This window comes from Zootoca vivipara, chromosome 2, assembly GCF_963506605.1.
Source record: "Zootoca vivipara chromosome 2, rZooViv1.1, whole genome shotgun sequence".
NCBI classification, from domain to species: domain Eukaryota; kingdom Metazoa; phylum Chordata; class Lepidosauria; order Squamata; family Lacertidae; genus Zootoca; species Zootoca vivipara.
Window position 1 is genome coordinate 102,423,763 of NC_083277.1, and position 15,331 is coordinate 102,439,093.

The following is a 15,331-nucleotide window of genomic DNA, read 5'->3' on the forward strand; positions in this document are numbered from 1 at the left end:
CTTTCTTGAGCTGTTTCCCCTCTTTTCGCCCTTTTAAGATAACGCTGGCTGGAGTTTAATTATTGATGGCCAAACTTCACCAGACGTCAGATAGCTGATCAAAAACGAAGCTGTGCTCAAAGCAGATGTGACAGCGGTACCAATCTATTTGCCAAGTCGAGGCACCCCCTTCCCTCACTGGGCAGGGTTTTCTCTGCATCGTCCCAAGTTCCCATGCCAATAATTTTATTTCATTTTTTGCTAAAAGCACACTTTAAAACATACAGAAGGTGCTGTTATCATTCAGTTTGTCAGGTGCGATGAAAGAGACCTGATCAAAAGGAAAATTTGCCCAATGCTGCTTTTCTCAACTGTTCCTTGCCGTGGCCATTGCTAGGATAAGCCCGCTCACCCTTTCGCGTGCGGCGGCATTGCGGGACGGAGGAGGCTTCACTGGGGCCCCGATGGAGGAATTCAACCTGGCTCTTCCTGATGGGCGGAGGGGGCATAAACCTATCAGGAACGCTGCTTTGGCAAATGGGGGTGCAGGCTGGGACTTGGGCTGTGCAGGGGGCGGAGCCAATGGAGCCGGAGGTGGGCTTCCCTTGGACCCGCCCCTTGCTCATTTAAGCAGCCAGCACCCTGGGCTCAGCTGGTTTCTTCCTGCACTGGGTTTTCTCACCAGCCTCTCATTATACGGGTTGGGGTATGGGAAGTCCGATGCCTGGTCCTGCAAGAACATCATAAGACTTGAAGACTCGGCCACCTGGGATACTGGGCCCATAGCAAGTGTGTCAATGCCAGTGGGCACTGCCAGGATGCCAGGGCTCTGACACCTACCCAGTGGTGCTGGGTGCTAACGCTGAACTCAGCCATGGCTGTGCATAGTCTGTGCCAGCCTTCACCAATGAATGTTTAGGACTAAAACTCCCATTAGCGCCAACTAGCATGACTGTGCTGATGAGGGCTGATGGGAGCTGAAGTCCAAAGTATCTGCTAACAGGCTGGCAAAGTTTGCTCTGCACTAGAAACGAAACAGTGTTTTCCACCAAGATTTATGTGCTCTGTGGAAATTTGCAAAATGGAACAAATTTGCATCTGTTTTCCCATAGCTGCTTATTTTTATGTATTGAATTAGCAGCTGCAGAATATTGAATTTTGTCTGCTTCTCTTAACCCTAGGAATAGCCCAGGGATTACTCGGGCAGAATTGTAGAGAACACACAACGCTAGTTGTGGCATATTAATTAATATTTCTGCAGCAAACACAACTAGAATAAAGGTTTTTTGTAATTTAGGCTTAGATCTGGTGGACAAGCTGGTGGAGCTGGAGAAGTATTAAGAAGGTCAACAAATTGGAGTCCTTTTCGTTGGGGATAGTATAGACGAAAATTCCCAGGTGTTTATTTATGTTTGCCACTACTGGGGCCCATGTTTTGTTAGCCCAAAAATGGATAAGGAGTAAGGTCCCAACTAAAGAAGAATGGCAACTTAAGCCGACAGAATATGCACAGTTTGCAGACTTAACATATAGAATAAGAGAACAAGGAGAATATACGTTTAGAGAATATTGGAAAATGATTATTGAATATATGGGGGGGAATTGTGTACACTTGAAAACATTGGCAACAATAAGATAAATTCAACAGTGTAAATAAGTTTTGATGGATGTAATAATGGCATAATGAATGGTTTAGTTTATGTAAAATATGCAGATATGCAAAATGAACTATGGAAAGAGAAGAAGGGAAGTCACTGATATTTTAAGGATGTTTAAATGAGTACAGTATTCTAAATTGTAAAACAGTAGATATATATATATATGGAGGTCAAAAATTGTTCCAAAATTTATTTGTCTTACCACTGGCAGCTAAATAATGGATGCTATATTATAAACAATATTTTTTTAAAAAAACAACACAACTATGTAATTGTATGTTTTGTTGTTTTCTGACTGTAATAGCCAGGGATGCAGGACACACTTGACTATGGCTTAGATCGAGTAACTGATCCCTGTGAAAATACGGTAAACTAGGTAAGTTTGCATTCCTTAGTAGCACTCTGATTGTATTTTGAATGGTGACAGACAAAGCTTTCTATATCTGCATTGGAAGGACAGAAACAAGACCCAACGAAGTCAAGATTGGGACCAAAGGTCCGACAGCCGGTGGTGAAAATGGGGAGATATGGAGGGGGTATGATGTAGTATACAATCATTATGGAGTTCCAGAAAATGTTTGATCCACACAGATCACTCAGTTTTGAGTACCAACAAAAAGTATGAGAGCGCTAACCATTTCTGCCACTGGGTGTTTTCTTCTTCTGAGTAGGAATAACAACTCAATACAAATAACCATTTAAATGTCTTGCTCGGGGTTTGTTTGACCCAGTTCTTTCTAAGGCAGTCAACCTATATCCTAGCTGTTTTTTTATTTCGGGGTGATATTAAACAAGGCAAAGGAGATCTGTGAGTGGAACCTCTATCACTTTTGATTTGGGCAAATAGGAGTTGCAGGGGGGAAGGACTGGGTCCAGATTGGGACTATAGTGTTGCAGGGAGAGAGGGCTTAGCTATTTGCTTCCTTGTGCCATTTTCCAGGTGAAATAGGCTACCCCTGCAGCTCCTGTTTGCTGCCTTAGGGGAAATTAGCAGCTTGGAACAGGTAGGGGAGTCAAATTTCAGCAAGCAAACCAGGTGTAGGGAAAAAGTTAAACCCCTCCCTTCCACCAGTGCCCTGGTCCTGAACTGTACTGCATCCCTTCCACAGCAAAAATATAAAGAGGTATGGGATGTGATTATGGATCTCTGCCATCTTACTTGACCTTCGGATTGCAGCTGGGATTTAATTAGTTTTTACGTGGAAGGATTTCGATTTAAAAATGTCATGGGCACCTCATGGAAAAGGGGTCCTAGCTCATAATAATAATAATAATTTATTTATTTATACCCCACCCATCTGGCTGGGTTTCCCCAGCCACTCTGGGCGGCTTCCAACAGAATATTAAAATACAATAATCTATTAAACATTAAAAGCTTCCCTAAACAGGGCTGCCTTCAGATGTCTTCTAAAAGTCTGGTAGTTGTTTTTCTCTTTGACATCCGGTGGGAGGGCGTTCCACAGGGCGGGTGCCACTACCGAGAAGGCCCTATGCCTGGTTCCCTGTAACTTGGCTTCTCGCAGCGAGGGGACCGCCAGAAGGCCCTTGGCACTGGAGCTCGGTGTCCGGGCAGAACGATGGGGGTGGAGACGCTCCTTCAGGTATACGGGACCAAGGCCATTTAGGACTTTAAAGGTCAGCACCAACACTGAATTGTGCTTGGAAACGTAGCCTACCTTTTCATATTAGGGTTCTGCGTTGGAGTGGGGTTTTTCGTGGGGGATTTTCAGCCATTGAATAATGCATAGGGAAGAGAAGCTGTGGCAGCAATGGTTTAAAGAGACAGGAGTTCTATTAGTTGTGACCTGAAGTGGTACAGCCCACACCTAGCTTCCCTGCGTCAGATTTAAATTCAGTCAAGGGCTTAGCATGAAAAAGATGCTGTAGCTTTTGCACAGGGCAGGCTGAGAGTACATTCTGTAGCCATGTTAACTTACCAGTAGCTTCTCGTGGAGAATGAAAGGAATGGGGAGACCGCAAACCAGGCAGTTGATCTGTTAGTTATAGGCCTGCACCTGAAGGTGAGGCTTGTATGCCGCTTGTCCGAACCCTCTTTATAGCAATTGTTTTCATCAAACCCTGTACAGTACTAATAAAACTTTCCATTTGCGTGAGGATTCTCAGCTGCAAATAATTGTGGTGGCCAAGTGGGCTTGGTTTCCATGGAGACTGAAGAGGAGAGCTAAATGCTGAGGCTGAGGATTTACCTCTTACTGATAAGAGGAGGTAGCTGACATGTCTTTTTTGAAAGGAGAACAGGAGTCTATGTCAGCTGGTAGGGGACCAAATATAGACTTCAGGAGGAGGTTATCGTGCCAAGCTATGTCATAGCATGCTAAACTATGTCATATCGTGCTCGTATTTACAGAGTCCTACAGAGAGGGAAGAGTTTGGTGGTGTTTTTTTTAATGCTACAGAATGCTACTCTCCCCGGACCTGTTTACATATGCATGTGACTAATAAGGCTTCTGTCTTTTTAAAATCTCTTCCCTCCCTGCTCTCATTCCTCCCTGCTATGTAGTTGAATGCTCCATTTCTTTTGAGACTCAGAAGCGCCTCTTCTGTTGGGGAGAGGTGCAGACCAAATTGGGCTACTGGAGTGGAGAGGCATTTCATAGTGAACTCATCAATGCGTCTTCACAATGAGCAGAAGCTGTGGGAGCAGCAGGTTGTAAAGAGACAGACTTAGATGCAGAAAATTTGAGGGCAGGAGCTGTGCGGGGAAGACGAGCTGGTTCCTCCCCTTCCTGGTGAGCAGAGCAGATGAGAGTACCTAGGACAAAATTGAGTCCCCGTCCTCCCCAGCAATAGCAGACAGACACACCTAAATGCCGGTGAAATGCAGCCCCTTACTAATGGACAGACCAGCACAGGAGTGAGGAATTCGTGGCCCTGTAGATATTAATTAGTCTCCAGCTCCCGTCAGCCATAGCCAATGATAAGGCCAACGATAAGGTATGATGGGAAGTGGAGTCTAACAATATCTGCAGGACTACAGTCCTGGGCTGGTAGGAAGAACGATGCCTGGGTTCTTCTATAACAGATGCACTTTCAGGGTGATGGCATCTGGAGAACGCACACAACAGTTTGGGCTAGGAATGTACATCTGGAAAGGCCCACTGCAATTGTGCACAGGCAAAGATAGTTGGGAAAAATGAAATGTGTTGATGCTGTTTGGCCTCGTTTCCCTTAAATAAGCGTCCCGTGAAAATACAGATATAATATGAACTCTCATGGCAACTGGTATCAAATAGAAAAAGTCTGATTGAAGGCAATAGAGGTTTGTTTGTTTGTTTGTTTAACACAAAAAGCGGTGGGAATTTTATGAGCCCAGTAGAGTGGGGAGTGAAATCAGACAAGTATCACTGGGCTACACCTATTTCCTGCAAAGGAGAATTCTTTTGTGGCTCATTCACCAAAGGATCCACCCCTTTCCATACGAAGTGTTTATAGTCTAAATTTGAAACATGGAGGTTGTTTTTATAGATTTATGTATTTCGTGTTCTTTGTGTTTTATGTGCAGCTATATTTTATGCTTGGCGTATTCTATAGCCTGCTTCACACCTCACGGCAAACCATACTTTGAAGCAAACTATGGTTTAATGTGATTGAGCAGTGTGCCAAAAAGTTCTTGCTCTGCCCCGCCTCCTGCCCCACTCCTGCTGCTGCCACACTGCCAGCACGGCCAGGAAACAAGCCGTAGTCTGACTTGTCATGAAATCTGAAACCAGGCTCATGGTTTGTTTCTCTTTAAAACCAGTGTTTCTCAAACATGGGTCCCTAGCTGTCGTTGGACGACAACTCCCATCATCCCTGTCCACTGGTCCTACTAGCTAGGGTTGATGGGAGTTGTAGTCCAACGACAGCTAGGGACCCATGTTTGAGAAAAAACAGTTCTAAACAAACACATGTGGTAAGCAGGGTTTGTTCTTGGCATATTATTCATGGTTTATTTTGGAGGAAACAGCCCAAATAATAACATGCCAGACTCTGACTTCTTCCCTGGTGCAATGTTTTGTGATTGGCGTAAATCTCTTTGAAGTCCATACTGGGTAAACAGCATTTTTACATTTTTTAACTAGATAATAGAGCGCAACAGGAACACTTTTGTATGGAGTCCCTTTGTCCAGGCCCTTTGCGCTTTGTTGTTGATCAATATCAATGTCAAACAAGAAGATTATGTTGAATCTAGAGAGACACTTTCATGAGCTGCCGTATCGATGGGCGGAAATGCAGCAAAGTCAGTTCAATGCATTGTGAGTTTTGTTACTGTTCTCAGTGAATTCTAGGATTTGTTCAGTTGAGTCTATGACTAATAGAATATAGGGGTGACAACCCTAAACTAAAAGCTCGTTGCATTTAGAGAAATTACAAATAGAGAATGAATGAATAGCAAAAAACAAAGCAATGACTAAAATGGGGGGGGGGGGAACGACGACAGTATGGACGATACTATTCACGTTTGAATAGCAAATATGATAACCATTTAATTAAGAGCTTTGTTGCTTTCTGAAATAGTTAATTAACCATTTCCCCCCTGTCTTTCTTTTCTCTTTCTTTCCAGTTTATTTTTCTGGGATGTGTGCATGGCCTTCCTGTCAGTGAAGTCCTGGGTTGATTGTTCCGTAGAAAGAAGACTAAAGCTCTATAACCTCCATATGAGTCACATTCTGTTATTTCACCTCTGTTCCCCTTATACAACTGTACTGTGTACCTAAGAAACATCATCCTTGGAAATGAAGATTAATGGGAATGAGGGCCGGATCTAATTTAAATTAGCAACTTTTTTTATCTTTTAATGCAAAACTTTTGCTTTCTGTGGATTAGCCACACAATTTAATTAATGTTCCCTGGGAACTCTGATGGGATTTGAGTGTGACTCTGGACTCTTCTAATGGGATGATGAACTGCCTAAACATGCAAAAAGGTTTCCATTTTAGGGTCGCACACCAGGTGAAGACTGTGGGTGCATTTTTAAATTTTTTCCTGAATATCAGTTAATAGCTGCCATTCACTCTTAAGGGGTAAATCGACGTAATAATAATAATAATAATAATAATAATAATAATAATAATAATAATAATTTATTTATACGCCGCCCATCTGGCTGGGTTTCCCCAGCCACTCTGGGCGGCTTCCAACAGAAAATGAAATAAAATAATCTATTAAACATTAATAGCCTCCCTAAACAGGGCTGCCTTCAGATGTGCTTCATTTGGGGGCAGTCCTGCCCATCACCCCTGACACAGTTGCCCAGCCTCAAGGACTCCATTGGGGAAGCCTTGGGGAAGCTACATTGATAGGCAAGCCATCTGCTGAACTTGGCATTCAGTTTGGTCACATGTATTTATGTGACTTTCAGATCAACAACCACAGGGATAGATTTCCTCACGGCATTGTGCACTTAAAACACATGTAAAGTCAAGTGTGCAATGTAGCTTGTGCAGAAGTCCTCATATAGTTGTAAGTTTTGATACAGTTCATTACAGTATTGTTTCCTGACTGTCAGACTTTTTAAATGTTCACAGCATAGTTCCAGAAGTCAGTAGCATGAAGCAACATCTACTGGTGTCCCCTATGCTGTAGCATTGCAGCTGGTAGAAAGCCCTGGTTCATCCTAAGAAACTAAAGGTGTTGATAAATGAGACATTGGCAGGGCCTGCAAGCTGCTGTTTTCTAAAAGTTTTAACAGCCGCAATTGGCCCTGGCACCCCTTGGGGCCGCAGTGCTGGGGAAAGCAGGCTAAACTTTCCCAAAATGCTGCTTTCCTGTTGAAAATTGCACCTGTCTCTGAACATAGGGGCAAAATGTGTGCAGGTATTATATAATCACCATGTGGCTCTTCTGGTGTCATGCCATTTTGACCTGGTTTGGACAGTCAACTCATGGTTAAATAAGCCAGGATATGCATGAGCTCTGCACATCTACACATAGCTTCTTTGCTTCCACTCCACTCTTTCTGTTGCGAGATCAGCTAAGCAAACAAGAAGCTTCCTGCTATATCTGAACCAGCAAACCATAGCTAATGGCTTCTTGCTGAGCCAGGAAATTAAGTACTGGATTAAAGCTGGCTTTCAAATCCAGATGTGCTTGGAGACCATTCGCTACAGTGCCTGGTTTGGACATCATGGGAGGCTGTGATTAATCACAGGGAAGGTTCTACATACAAGGTGCCCAGAGCTTCGTGCATTCCCAGTGATTGTCTAAAAGCAGCTATTGTATCGATTAATTCTTGCATGCTTTTATTTGGTAAGCGCTGTCCCTTTACGTATTGGATCAAGGGCCTAGCTACATGTTACACGCTAGTCCTGCTCTTTAAAAAGCAAAGCCACTGGGGGAGTGGGTGGAGCTGAAACCCTTCCCTTCTAGCTGTTTTCTGGGGAAACCGTCCTCCATGAAATGCAAATATCCATTTGGAATCCAGCGGGGTGGGTGGGATAGAAGTTGGGGAGTTTTGAGTAGAAAACTGGCTGACAAATCCCTCGCCCTTCTCAAATGGCTTTCCAAGAAATAAAGAAAGAGAACTGGTGCCCACATCCTATTGCATGCATTTGCATATTATAATTAGTTAGCCCCTTACAACATGGCAGGTTTGCAAGACGTGAGCTGAGCTTGAATGTCATGGAAGGAAAAGGGCCTCCACCAAACTTGGAGGCTTTCCTGACAGCCCTCGCTTGGCGTGACTCTCCTCTGTTTCCATCTGCTTATTCCAAACAAAGTCACGGCATGATACTTCAAAGGAAGCTGCAGGAACAAACAGCCTGCAGTTAATTTCTAGCTTTCAGTTGCTTGCTGGCTGGTGGATGACACATAACATCATCTGAGCTATTTAAATAGCATAAGCACAGCAGATATTGTTTCTGAGGCTTTTAATTGCTATGTTTATGTTTAGCAATATGTCAGTTCCTGTCGCCTTTAACTAATACTGAATGATCTAATCCCCGTCTCCTAAATGAATCTGTATTAGCTCCATTAGAATAACCCTGTAATTAAACGCACACACATATATGGGCTGAGAGGGGAACAGGCAACGCTATCTGCAAAGTTAGGCTTTACAAAATCGTACGGCGGGTGGAAAACTCTTCACATCAATGTTCCCTCTGTTAAATGCACTCGGTAGATGCTAGTCTGAATTCAGCATTAATTGTTAAAGTGGGTTAAGTAGAGAGCAATGCGCTGTTTGTTCAGCTACAGCTTTTTTGAACACCAGTATTATTATTATTATTATTATTATTATTATTATTATTATTATTATTATGCTACCGTGTTCCTTTCTTTTACAGAAAAAAACCATGGATGTTTACAGGAGAGAGGTAATTTCTTTCCCACGTATTAATCAGTGATTGTCGTTGCTGTTAATAACGGCGAGTGATAATACAGTCCTGGTAAAAAATATCGTTTTCCTTGAGACTTTATTCACAAATCTTCAACTAGGTTTTACTCAAAGTAGGCCCAGTAAAATGAATGAGTAAAAACTCTGCAAGCAATCATTTCAGACTGCTGGCAAGAGTTTTCCACTTCTTGCAGCATGCTGTGGCGGGGTGGGGGGGAGAAGACTGTGGGAGAAGGAGGGGTAACAAGAAAACAAGGTGGCAGAATGAGAGGAGGGCTGGCCACACCCACTTTTGACCTCTGGTCCCCACCTGCCATTGGGCTTTGGTCCCCTTCAAGGGCAGCATGCAGCCTCCAGCAAATCAACTCCAAGGGAATATCGCCCTTAAGGATCCCAGGAAAGGGGGGGGGGTTCACACTTCTGCTTTACAGCCAGGCAGATAAGAATTTTTTGGGAGCTACAATCTGGGTTTTCTATCTCTTGTGTCCTTGGCTTGGCAACAGACCCCCCCCCCCCGGAAGAGTATTTCATGATACCTTGGTGCAGAAAATCTAAAATCCCCCCCCTGCCAAGGTAAAATTTATAAAATTCTAAATTATTTAAACATTGGTGAAGGTTCGGTAACCCCTCAGGCCACACATGCTGTTTAATTGCAGGGACAGCTTTTTGCCCTCGCTCCCCGCCTCCCCAGCTACCAATGCTCAGCCCGAAATACCAACTTGAGACCACATGTAGTGCATTTGCACTTACATGTAGATTAATGTACAACCCTCACAGTTCACCCACCCATGCACAAGTGTGTGTGTTTGTGACTTCATCCCATGTTGGTCCCCTTGACTATCCATGCCTCACATTGTTGCAGACGGAGATGACTGTAGGAATAGCCCAGACTGGGCTCTTTGCATAGCAGGGGTTGCGTGGATGGAAGAAAGAGCTCTGCTCTGGACCAGGCCAAGGGCCCGTCGAGTCCAGCAGTTTGCTCTCATAATGTCCAACTAAATGCCTATGGGAAGCCTGCAAGCAAGACTTGAGTTCAACAGCACTCTCCCCACCTGCGATTCCTGGCAACTGGCATTTGGGGGACACGCTCCCTCTGCCAGAGGAGGTTGAATGCAGCCATCATCATCAATCAGTGGCGCCTCCTTCCCAAAGCCCGGGAAGCTTCTGCCCAGCTGAGGGAGGGAAGTGTGATGCTCCAACGGGTCCAAGAGCCCTCCTGGCACCTTCCCAAAGTTCGCATGGCTTTGGGATGGAGGAAGGAGGGCTCCAGCATCCTGTCAGAGCCCCGGTGCCTCCTTCCCAAAGCCCAGAAAGCTTCCGCCCAGCTTAGGGAGGGAGGCCCAACGCTCGCGTCAGGACGTCAAAACATCGCACATGTGATATCACCCTCACAAACTGGCCCTAACTGTTCGCCTATGAAAAGTTTCACCACACACCACAACTGATCATCATCATCATCATTTATTAAATTTGCATGCCTCCCTTCATCCGAATATCACAGAGAACATAAAACGCATAATGAATCGATAGCCCTGCTCCCACAAGCACACCTAAAAGGCCCTAGAATGCGGCTAGTAGCTTCTGATAGCCGCCTCCTCCATGAATGGAGCCTTCCAAATGGTATCTGCTTCGTCAACCTCTCGTATTTCCATTGTTAGAAATGGCACAAACCCTGAATTTTACAATTCAGGAAGCTGATTTCTGGACACTCACCTAGGTACGTTCTTATAAGGGTATAGGGAACCTCTTGGTAGCTTATTGGTGGGTGAAGCTTTCTCGCAAGCGCCTGTGGTTCTGCTGACATAATGAAAACTCTTTTCCTGCTTAGATCATGTACTACCAGCAGGCCATAATGAAAACCACAGTAAAGTCCTCTGTCTCCCTGGGAGGGTAAGTGCTAACTTTGTTTTAAGGCATAGCATATTATGCCCTTCCGTTTATTAGTGATTGAGGGCTTTCACACACTCAACTTTTCCGCCACTCTTTCCAAGCGCAGTCCATGACTTAAAGCTTTATGTCAATCAGAGCAAATGTCAATCCACAGGAAACCTGAATTGATGTTTGCTCCGATTCAGCTTTAAAGAGCGGGTTTTCGTAGGGAAAGCTCAGAGCAAAAAAATCAAAAATTAAAAATGCTCCGACACAGAGGGTCACAGCACAGGCCACAGTCTAGAAAGAGTGGGCCTAAAGGTCAGTGTGGATAAGCCCTAATTCGATACTTTCAATAATGTGATTTAGCTAGTGATTATTTAAAAAAGAAAAGAAAAGGCAGGAAGGGTATCTGTTTTGAGCTTTGCCCTATCTGACTTGGAAGCCTTTCTTTCTAATCTCAGATCATAGAACCATAGAATTGTAGAGTTGGAAGGAACCCCAAGGGTTATCTATTCCAGGCTAAGTTACACAAATCCACCTCCTGCTAGACAGGGAGGTTCCAATTCCTGGCCTGAACGGAATAGGGCAGTGGGGAGTCTCTTCTCTTCGCCTGATGCACTGCCTGCCCCTGGGAGACATCGCCATGTGAATCTCCCCCTCTGAACTCTCCTGCTCTTTGTCAGGCTGGGCCACCGAATGTTCCCCATCCTCCACAGGCTGGGAAAGGGCAGGGGGACAGAATCTTTCCCAGCAGAAGCATCTAGAAGCAGGAGCTTTCTATTAGCTTAGAGCAGGCATCCCCAAACTGCGGCCCTCCAGATGTTTTGGCCTACAACTCCCATGATCCCTAGCTAACAGGACCAGTGGTCGGGGAAGATGGGAATTGTAGTCCAAAACATCTGGAGGGCCAAAGTTTGGGGATGCCTGGCTTAGAGGGGAGCCAAAGCTAAGGGGACCAGATTCACATCAAATTACACTTGCTAAAATTCCCTGTTCTATGCAACTATTGAAGAAAGTGCAGAATCACTTTATGGTTTTGCACCTGGCCTCCTCAGCCAAAACGGTCATCGGTTTTCTGGCATGCATGAGCAAGCAATAGCTGGAAAGCACTGCCAGATTGAAAGCAGTCCAGGTGCATGCCTGCACCAAAGCATGCAAACACCAGGAATGCAGCCAGGCTTTTGAGTTCTTAAAGTAAGATAACACGAAGTTGGATACCTGCCAGGTTGAGTGTCTGCTAACGGAGGCCCAGCTCCCATCAACTCATTGCACGATTAAGCAAACTGGTTGCCTAGAAGCATAATTTGGTGCAGCTCTTCTTGGACGGCGCCACTTCAGGCTGCAGGTGGGGGGACTTCATGTTTTAATAATCTCCCATGTTAAAATATCTTTCTAGAGAGAAACGATCGTATCTACAGGAAGGCTAGACTATGCCACTTTCCCTCCATGTAGTTGCTTTCCGTTACATAGGTGGGTTGTTTTTTTTAAAAAAACCAAAACATTCAGGGGTACATCCAAACCCATGATCCCTCACCTGCGTTCCAAAGTGTCAGAGTCCAGGCTGAGCTTTGCCAGGTGATATTCTGGAATGTGTTGTCCAGCTTTGAGTTCCCTATAGGCAAATACAGTATGTATACAGGACATGAAATGGATTGTTCAGCCTTTTCGCTCTTCTGCAGTGAGCTTAGAACCAACACAAAATTTGTAACACTTTTGTGAAATGACGGGTATAAAATCACTGTTGGGCTAGGCAGGAAGGTTCCAAGTGTTATAATTCGCAGCACGGAATGTCCTTCATCTTGTGCAGTCGTTAAAGTCATTTGTAGTTTCCTTCTTACACTGTGCTATGTTGCCTGCAAATGATCACCTTGTTTTCATCTCCAATGTTTTCAGAATTGTGAAGTACTGCGAACAGTTCCGCTCCAATGACTGCATAATCTCAGGATGCCTCCCCAGCAACCCATGGATCTCAGACGAGGTTGACTTTTGGGAGTACAATGCAAAGCTGTATGTACTACATTTACATTCCTTTTGTGAGTTACAGTGACTTTACCTAAGCAGGGGTGAATCTGTCAATTTCAGTTTCTCTTAGGCTCTCATTTTCCCAATCTTAAACTCAGTTCTCCACATTTCCATATCAGTTTGAGATTATTATTATTTTAAAGAAAAGCCCACATGTAAATTCATCAGCCTTTTTTGTGCAAATTTCTCCTTACATATGTTTCTATGCAGTTTTGCTTGATATACACTTTTTTGCAAAGCAATTTCCCCTTATATAATGAACATTATATTCACGTTACTTGGCTGGAGAACAAGTGTGCATTTTGAAGGATGACCGTGTTTCGGTTTTTACATTGTTTTGGAAAATGTGTCTTTGGAAAGCAGAGGCATTTGTAACGCAGATGAGCATTCCTGACCGAGATAGGTTTTACCTTCCCATTACAAACCTGTTTTCAAAAAGAGCTGCTTCAAGCCTCATGAATATTGGCCTAAGAGAGGGGTGCAGAATCTTTTTTGTTTTTGTTATTGAGAACTATGCTATGTCAGGAATAATCTGTTGGCAGCCATGCTGTTGGTGGACAGAGTCAGAATCAGTGGTGGAAAGCAGTTGAAACCAGTGGTTGGCAAAAGTGGACGAGACCAGAGGTAAACATAGGTGAGACAAACTGCATCCCCTCTGTTTGCCCTTCCTTCCTGTCTCTCTCCGGTTGCCACCTACAGGAAGTTAGGTCTAGGGCTGCACACTGTTCACCCTGGGGAAAGAGCTGTTCTGAGCATGCTCTGATGTTAGTTGCAGGTGCCAATGCAAATATATGCCTCCTTGTTACGGTGTTCCTTCTTCAAAATGTAATTAGGATTCGTGCTTTGTCGTCGGACAATGAGGATCAAGAATACCTGCTCAGCGAAGCTATTGCGTTATGAATCAAATTAGAATCAGGCTCTTTGTGTATAATGATCCTGCTATATGCAACAATGCTTAATTACCAGTTACTTGGACTTGAGAGCTCATTGTGGTGTATTGGAAAGCAGGGGGGAAATCTCTATGCTGCCAACCTGGTATAATAATAATAATAATAATAATAATAATAATAATAATAATAATAATAATAATAATAATAATGTGGTGTGTGTGTGTGTGTGTGTGTGTCTGCGTGTGGGGCTTCTGCTTTCTATTAAAACACACAAATAGACTGTTTGAATCTCACAGGAAATGATTTCAGAAAGAAACAGCGCAACTTCTTTGCCATTAAACTTCTGCAGGGTGGAAATCCCCACCAAATCACGAGTGGAGAGATGGGCCTTCAATTTTAGCGAGCTGATGAGGGATCCCAAAGGCCGCCAGAACTTCCAGCTGTTCCTGAAGAAAGAGTTCAGCGGTGGGTGTGAAATTGTGTCTTTGCTTTTCCACCTCTCTTTAAAGTGCTGGAGGACTTTGATGCCACACATGGCTCCCCTGAGATGAATCTCATTTTTTAAAAAAACCCACTTCCTTTCTCCCTTTAAAATAGGTGAGGTGCCCTGAGATAACAGTGCACACACCCACAAAGAGTACAAATATGTCAGTTATAGCTTTTGCCCATGGCTTTAGCACCTACCAGTACTAAGCCATCCAAGTGGCTCAAGATATACCGTAAAACAATACGAAGGCTGCCACCACAACGGGGCTGCTGTGGTGCATTAAAAGGGCTTGAAAATGCAAATCTTTTTGCATATTGTAGATCCTCTCTGTATCTTCAATGCCACAAATGAGCAGGGCAAGAAGTAGTATGCCCAGATACAAAGACAAGAGAAAGCTCCCGTACTTCTGATATTTGTGCAAAAGTGAGAATTCTGGGAAGAGCATCTTTCCATGAGGAGGAAATGAGAAAATCTCTGCACCTGCTTCTAGAAGAACAATTCAGGGTCCCCCTTTGCATCACCACACTAGAATCACATTCAGCCAATTTAGGCTATTGACTTAAAATATTATACTTCACGCAGCATTGTTTTTATTTCTCTTTTAATTCAGGGGAGAATCTGGGATTTTGGGAAGCTTGTGAAGATCTGAAGTATGGAGACCAATCCAAGGTGAAAGAAAAAGCAGAAGAAATTTACAAGTGAGCAGAGTATATAGCATTACAAAAACTTCCCTGGTGTCTTTTTCCTACATTGTACCAATTTTTGTGTACCATATATATATATATATATATATATATATATATATATATATATATAGAGAGAGAGAGAGAGAGAGAGAGAGAGAGAGAGAGAGAAATGAAACATTGAGTTGCAATTTCTTTCATGTTTTTGGTAGGATTTCAAAGCACTGGTAAATCCATGAAGAAGTCTTCATGTGACCTAGTTGCACATAGATCTCTGCCACATGACAGATGCAAACAAAAGCTACTTTACAGGGAGAAGAAGGATCACATGATTTCATCTTAAGAATAAGATTGTAAGCACATTTGCCAGGCAATAAGCAGTGCTCAAACCTTCTTCTTTCTAGCGC

The 15,331-nt window shown here is 43.8% G+C and overlaps 1 protein-coding gene across 1 annotated transcript in view; it reads left to right on the forward strand.

The window, feature by feature from the left end:
• RGS9 (regulator of G protein signaling 9) overlaps nucleotides 1–15,331 on the forward strand; it is a 74,804-nt gene that overhangs the window by 33,929 nt on the left and 25,544 nt on the right. The window contains exons 9-14 of the mRNA XM_060271975.1: nucleotides 1,942–2,004; nucleotides 8,921–8,950; nucleotides 10,799–10,860; nucleotides 12,736–12,849; nucleotides 14,104–14,219; nucleotides 14,852–14,939. Coding sequence (XP_060127958.1) covers nucleotides 1,942–2,004; nucleotides 8,921–8,950; nucleotides 10,799–10,860; nucleotides 12,736–12,849; nucleotides 14,104–14,219; nucleotides 14,852–14,939 — 473 coding nt within the window. The remainder of the gene's footprint in view (nucleotides 1–1,941; nucleotides 2,005–8,920; nucleotides 8,951–10,798; nucleotides 10,861–12,735; nucleotides 12,850–14,103; nucleotides 14,220–14,851; nucleotides 14,940–15,331) is intronic.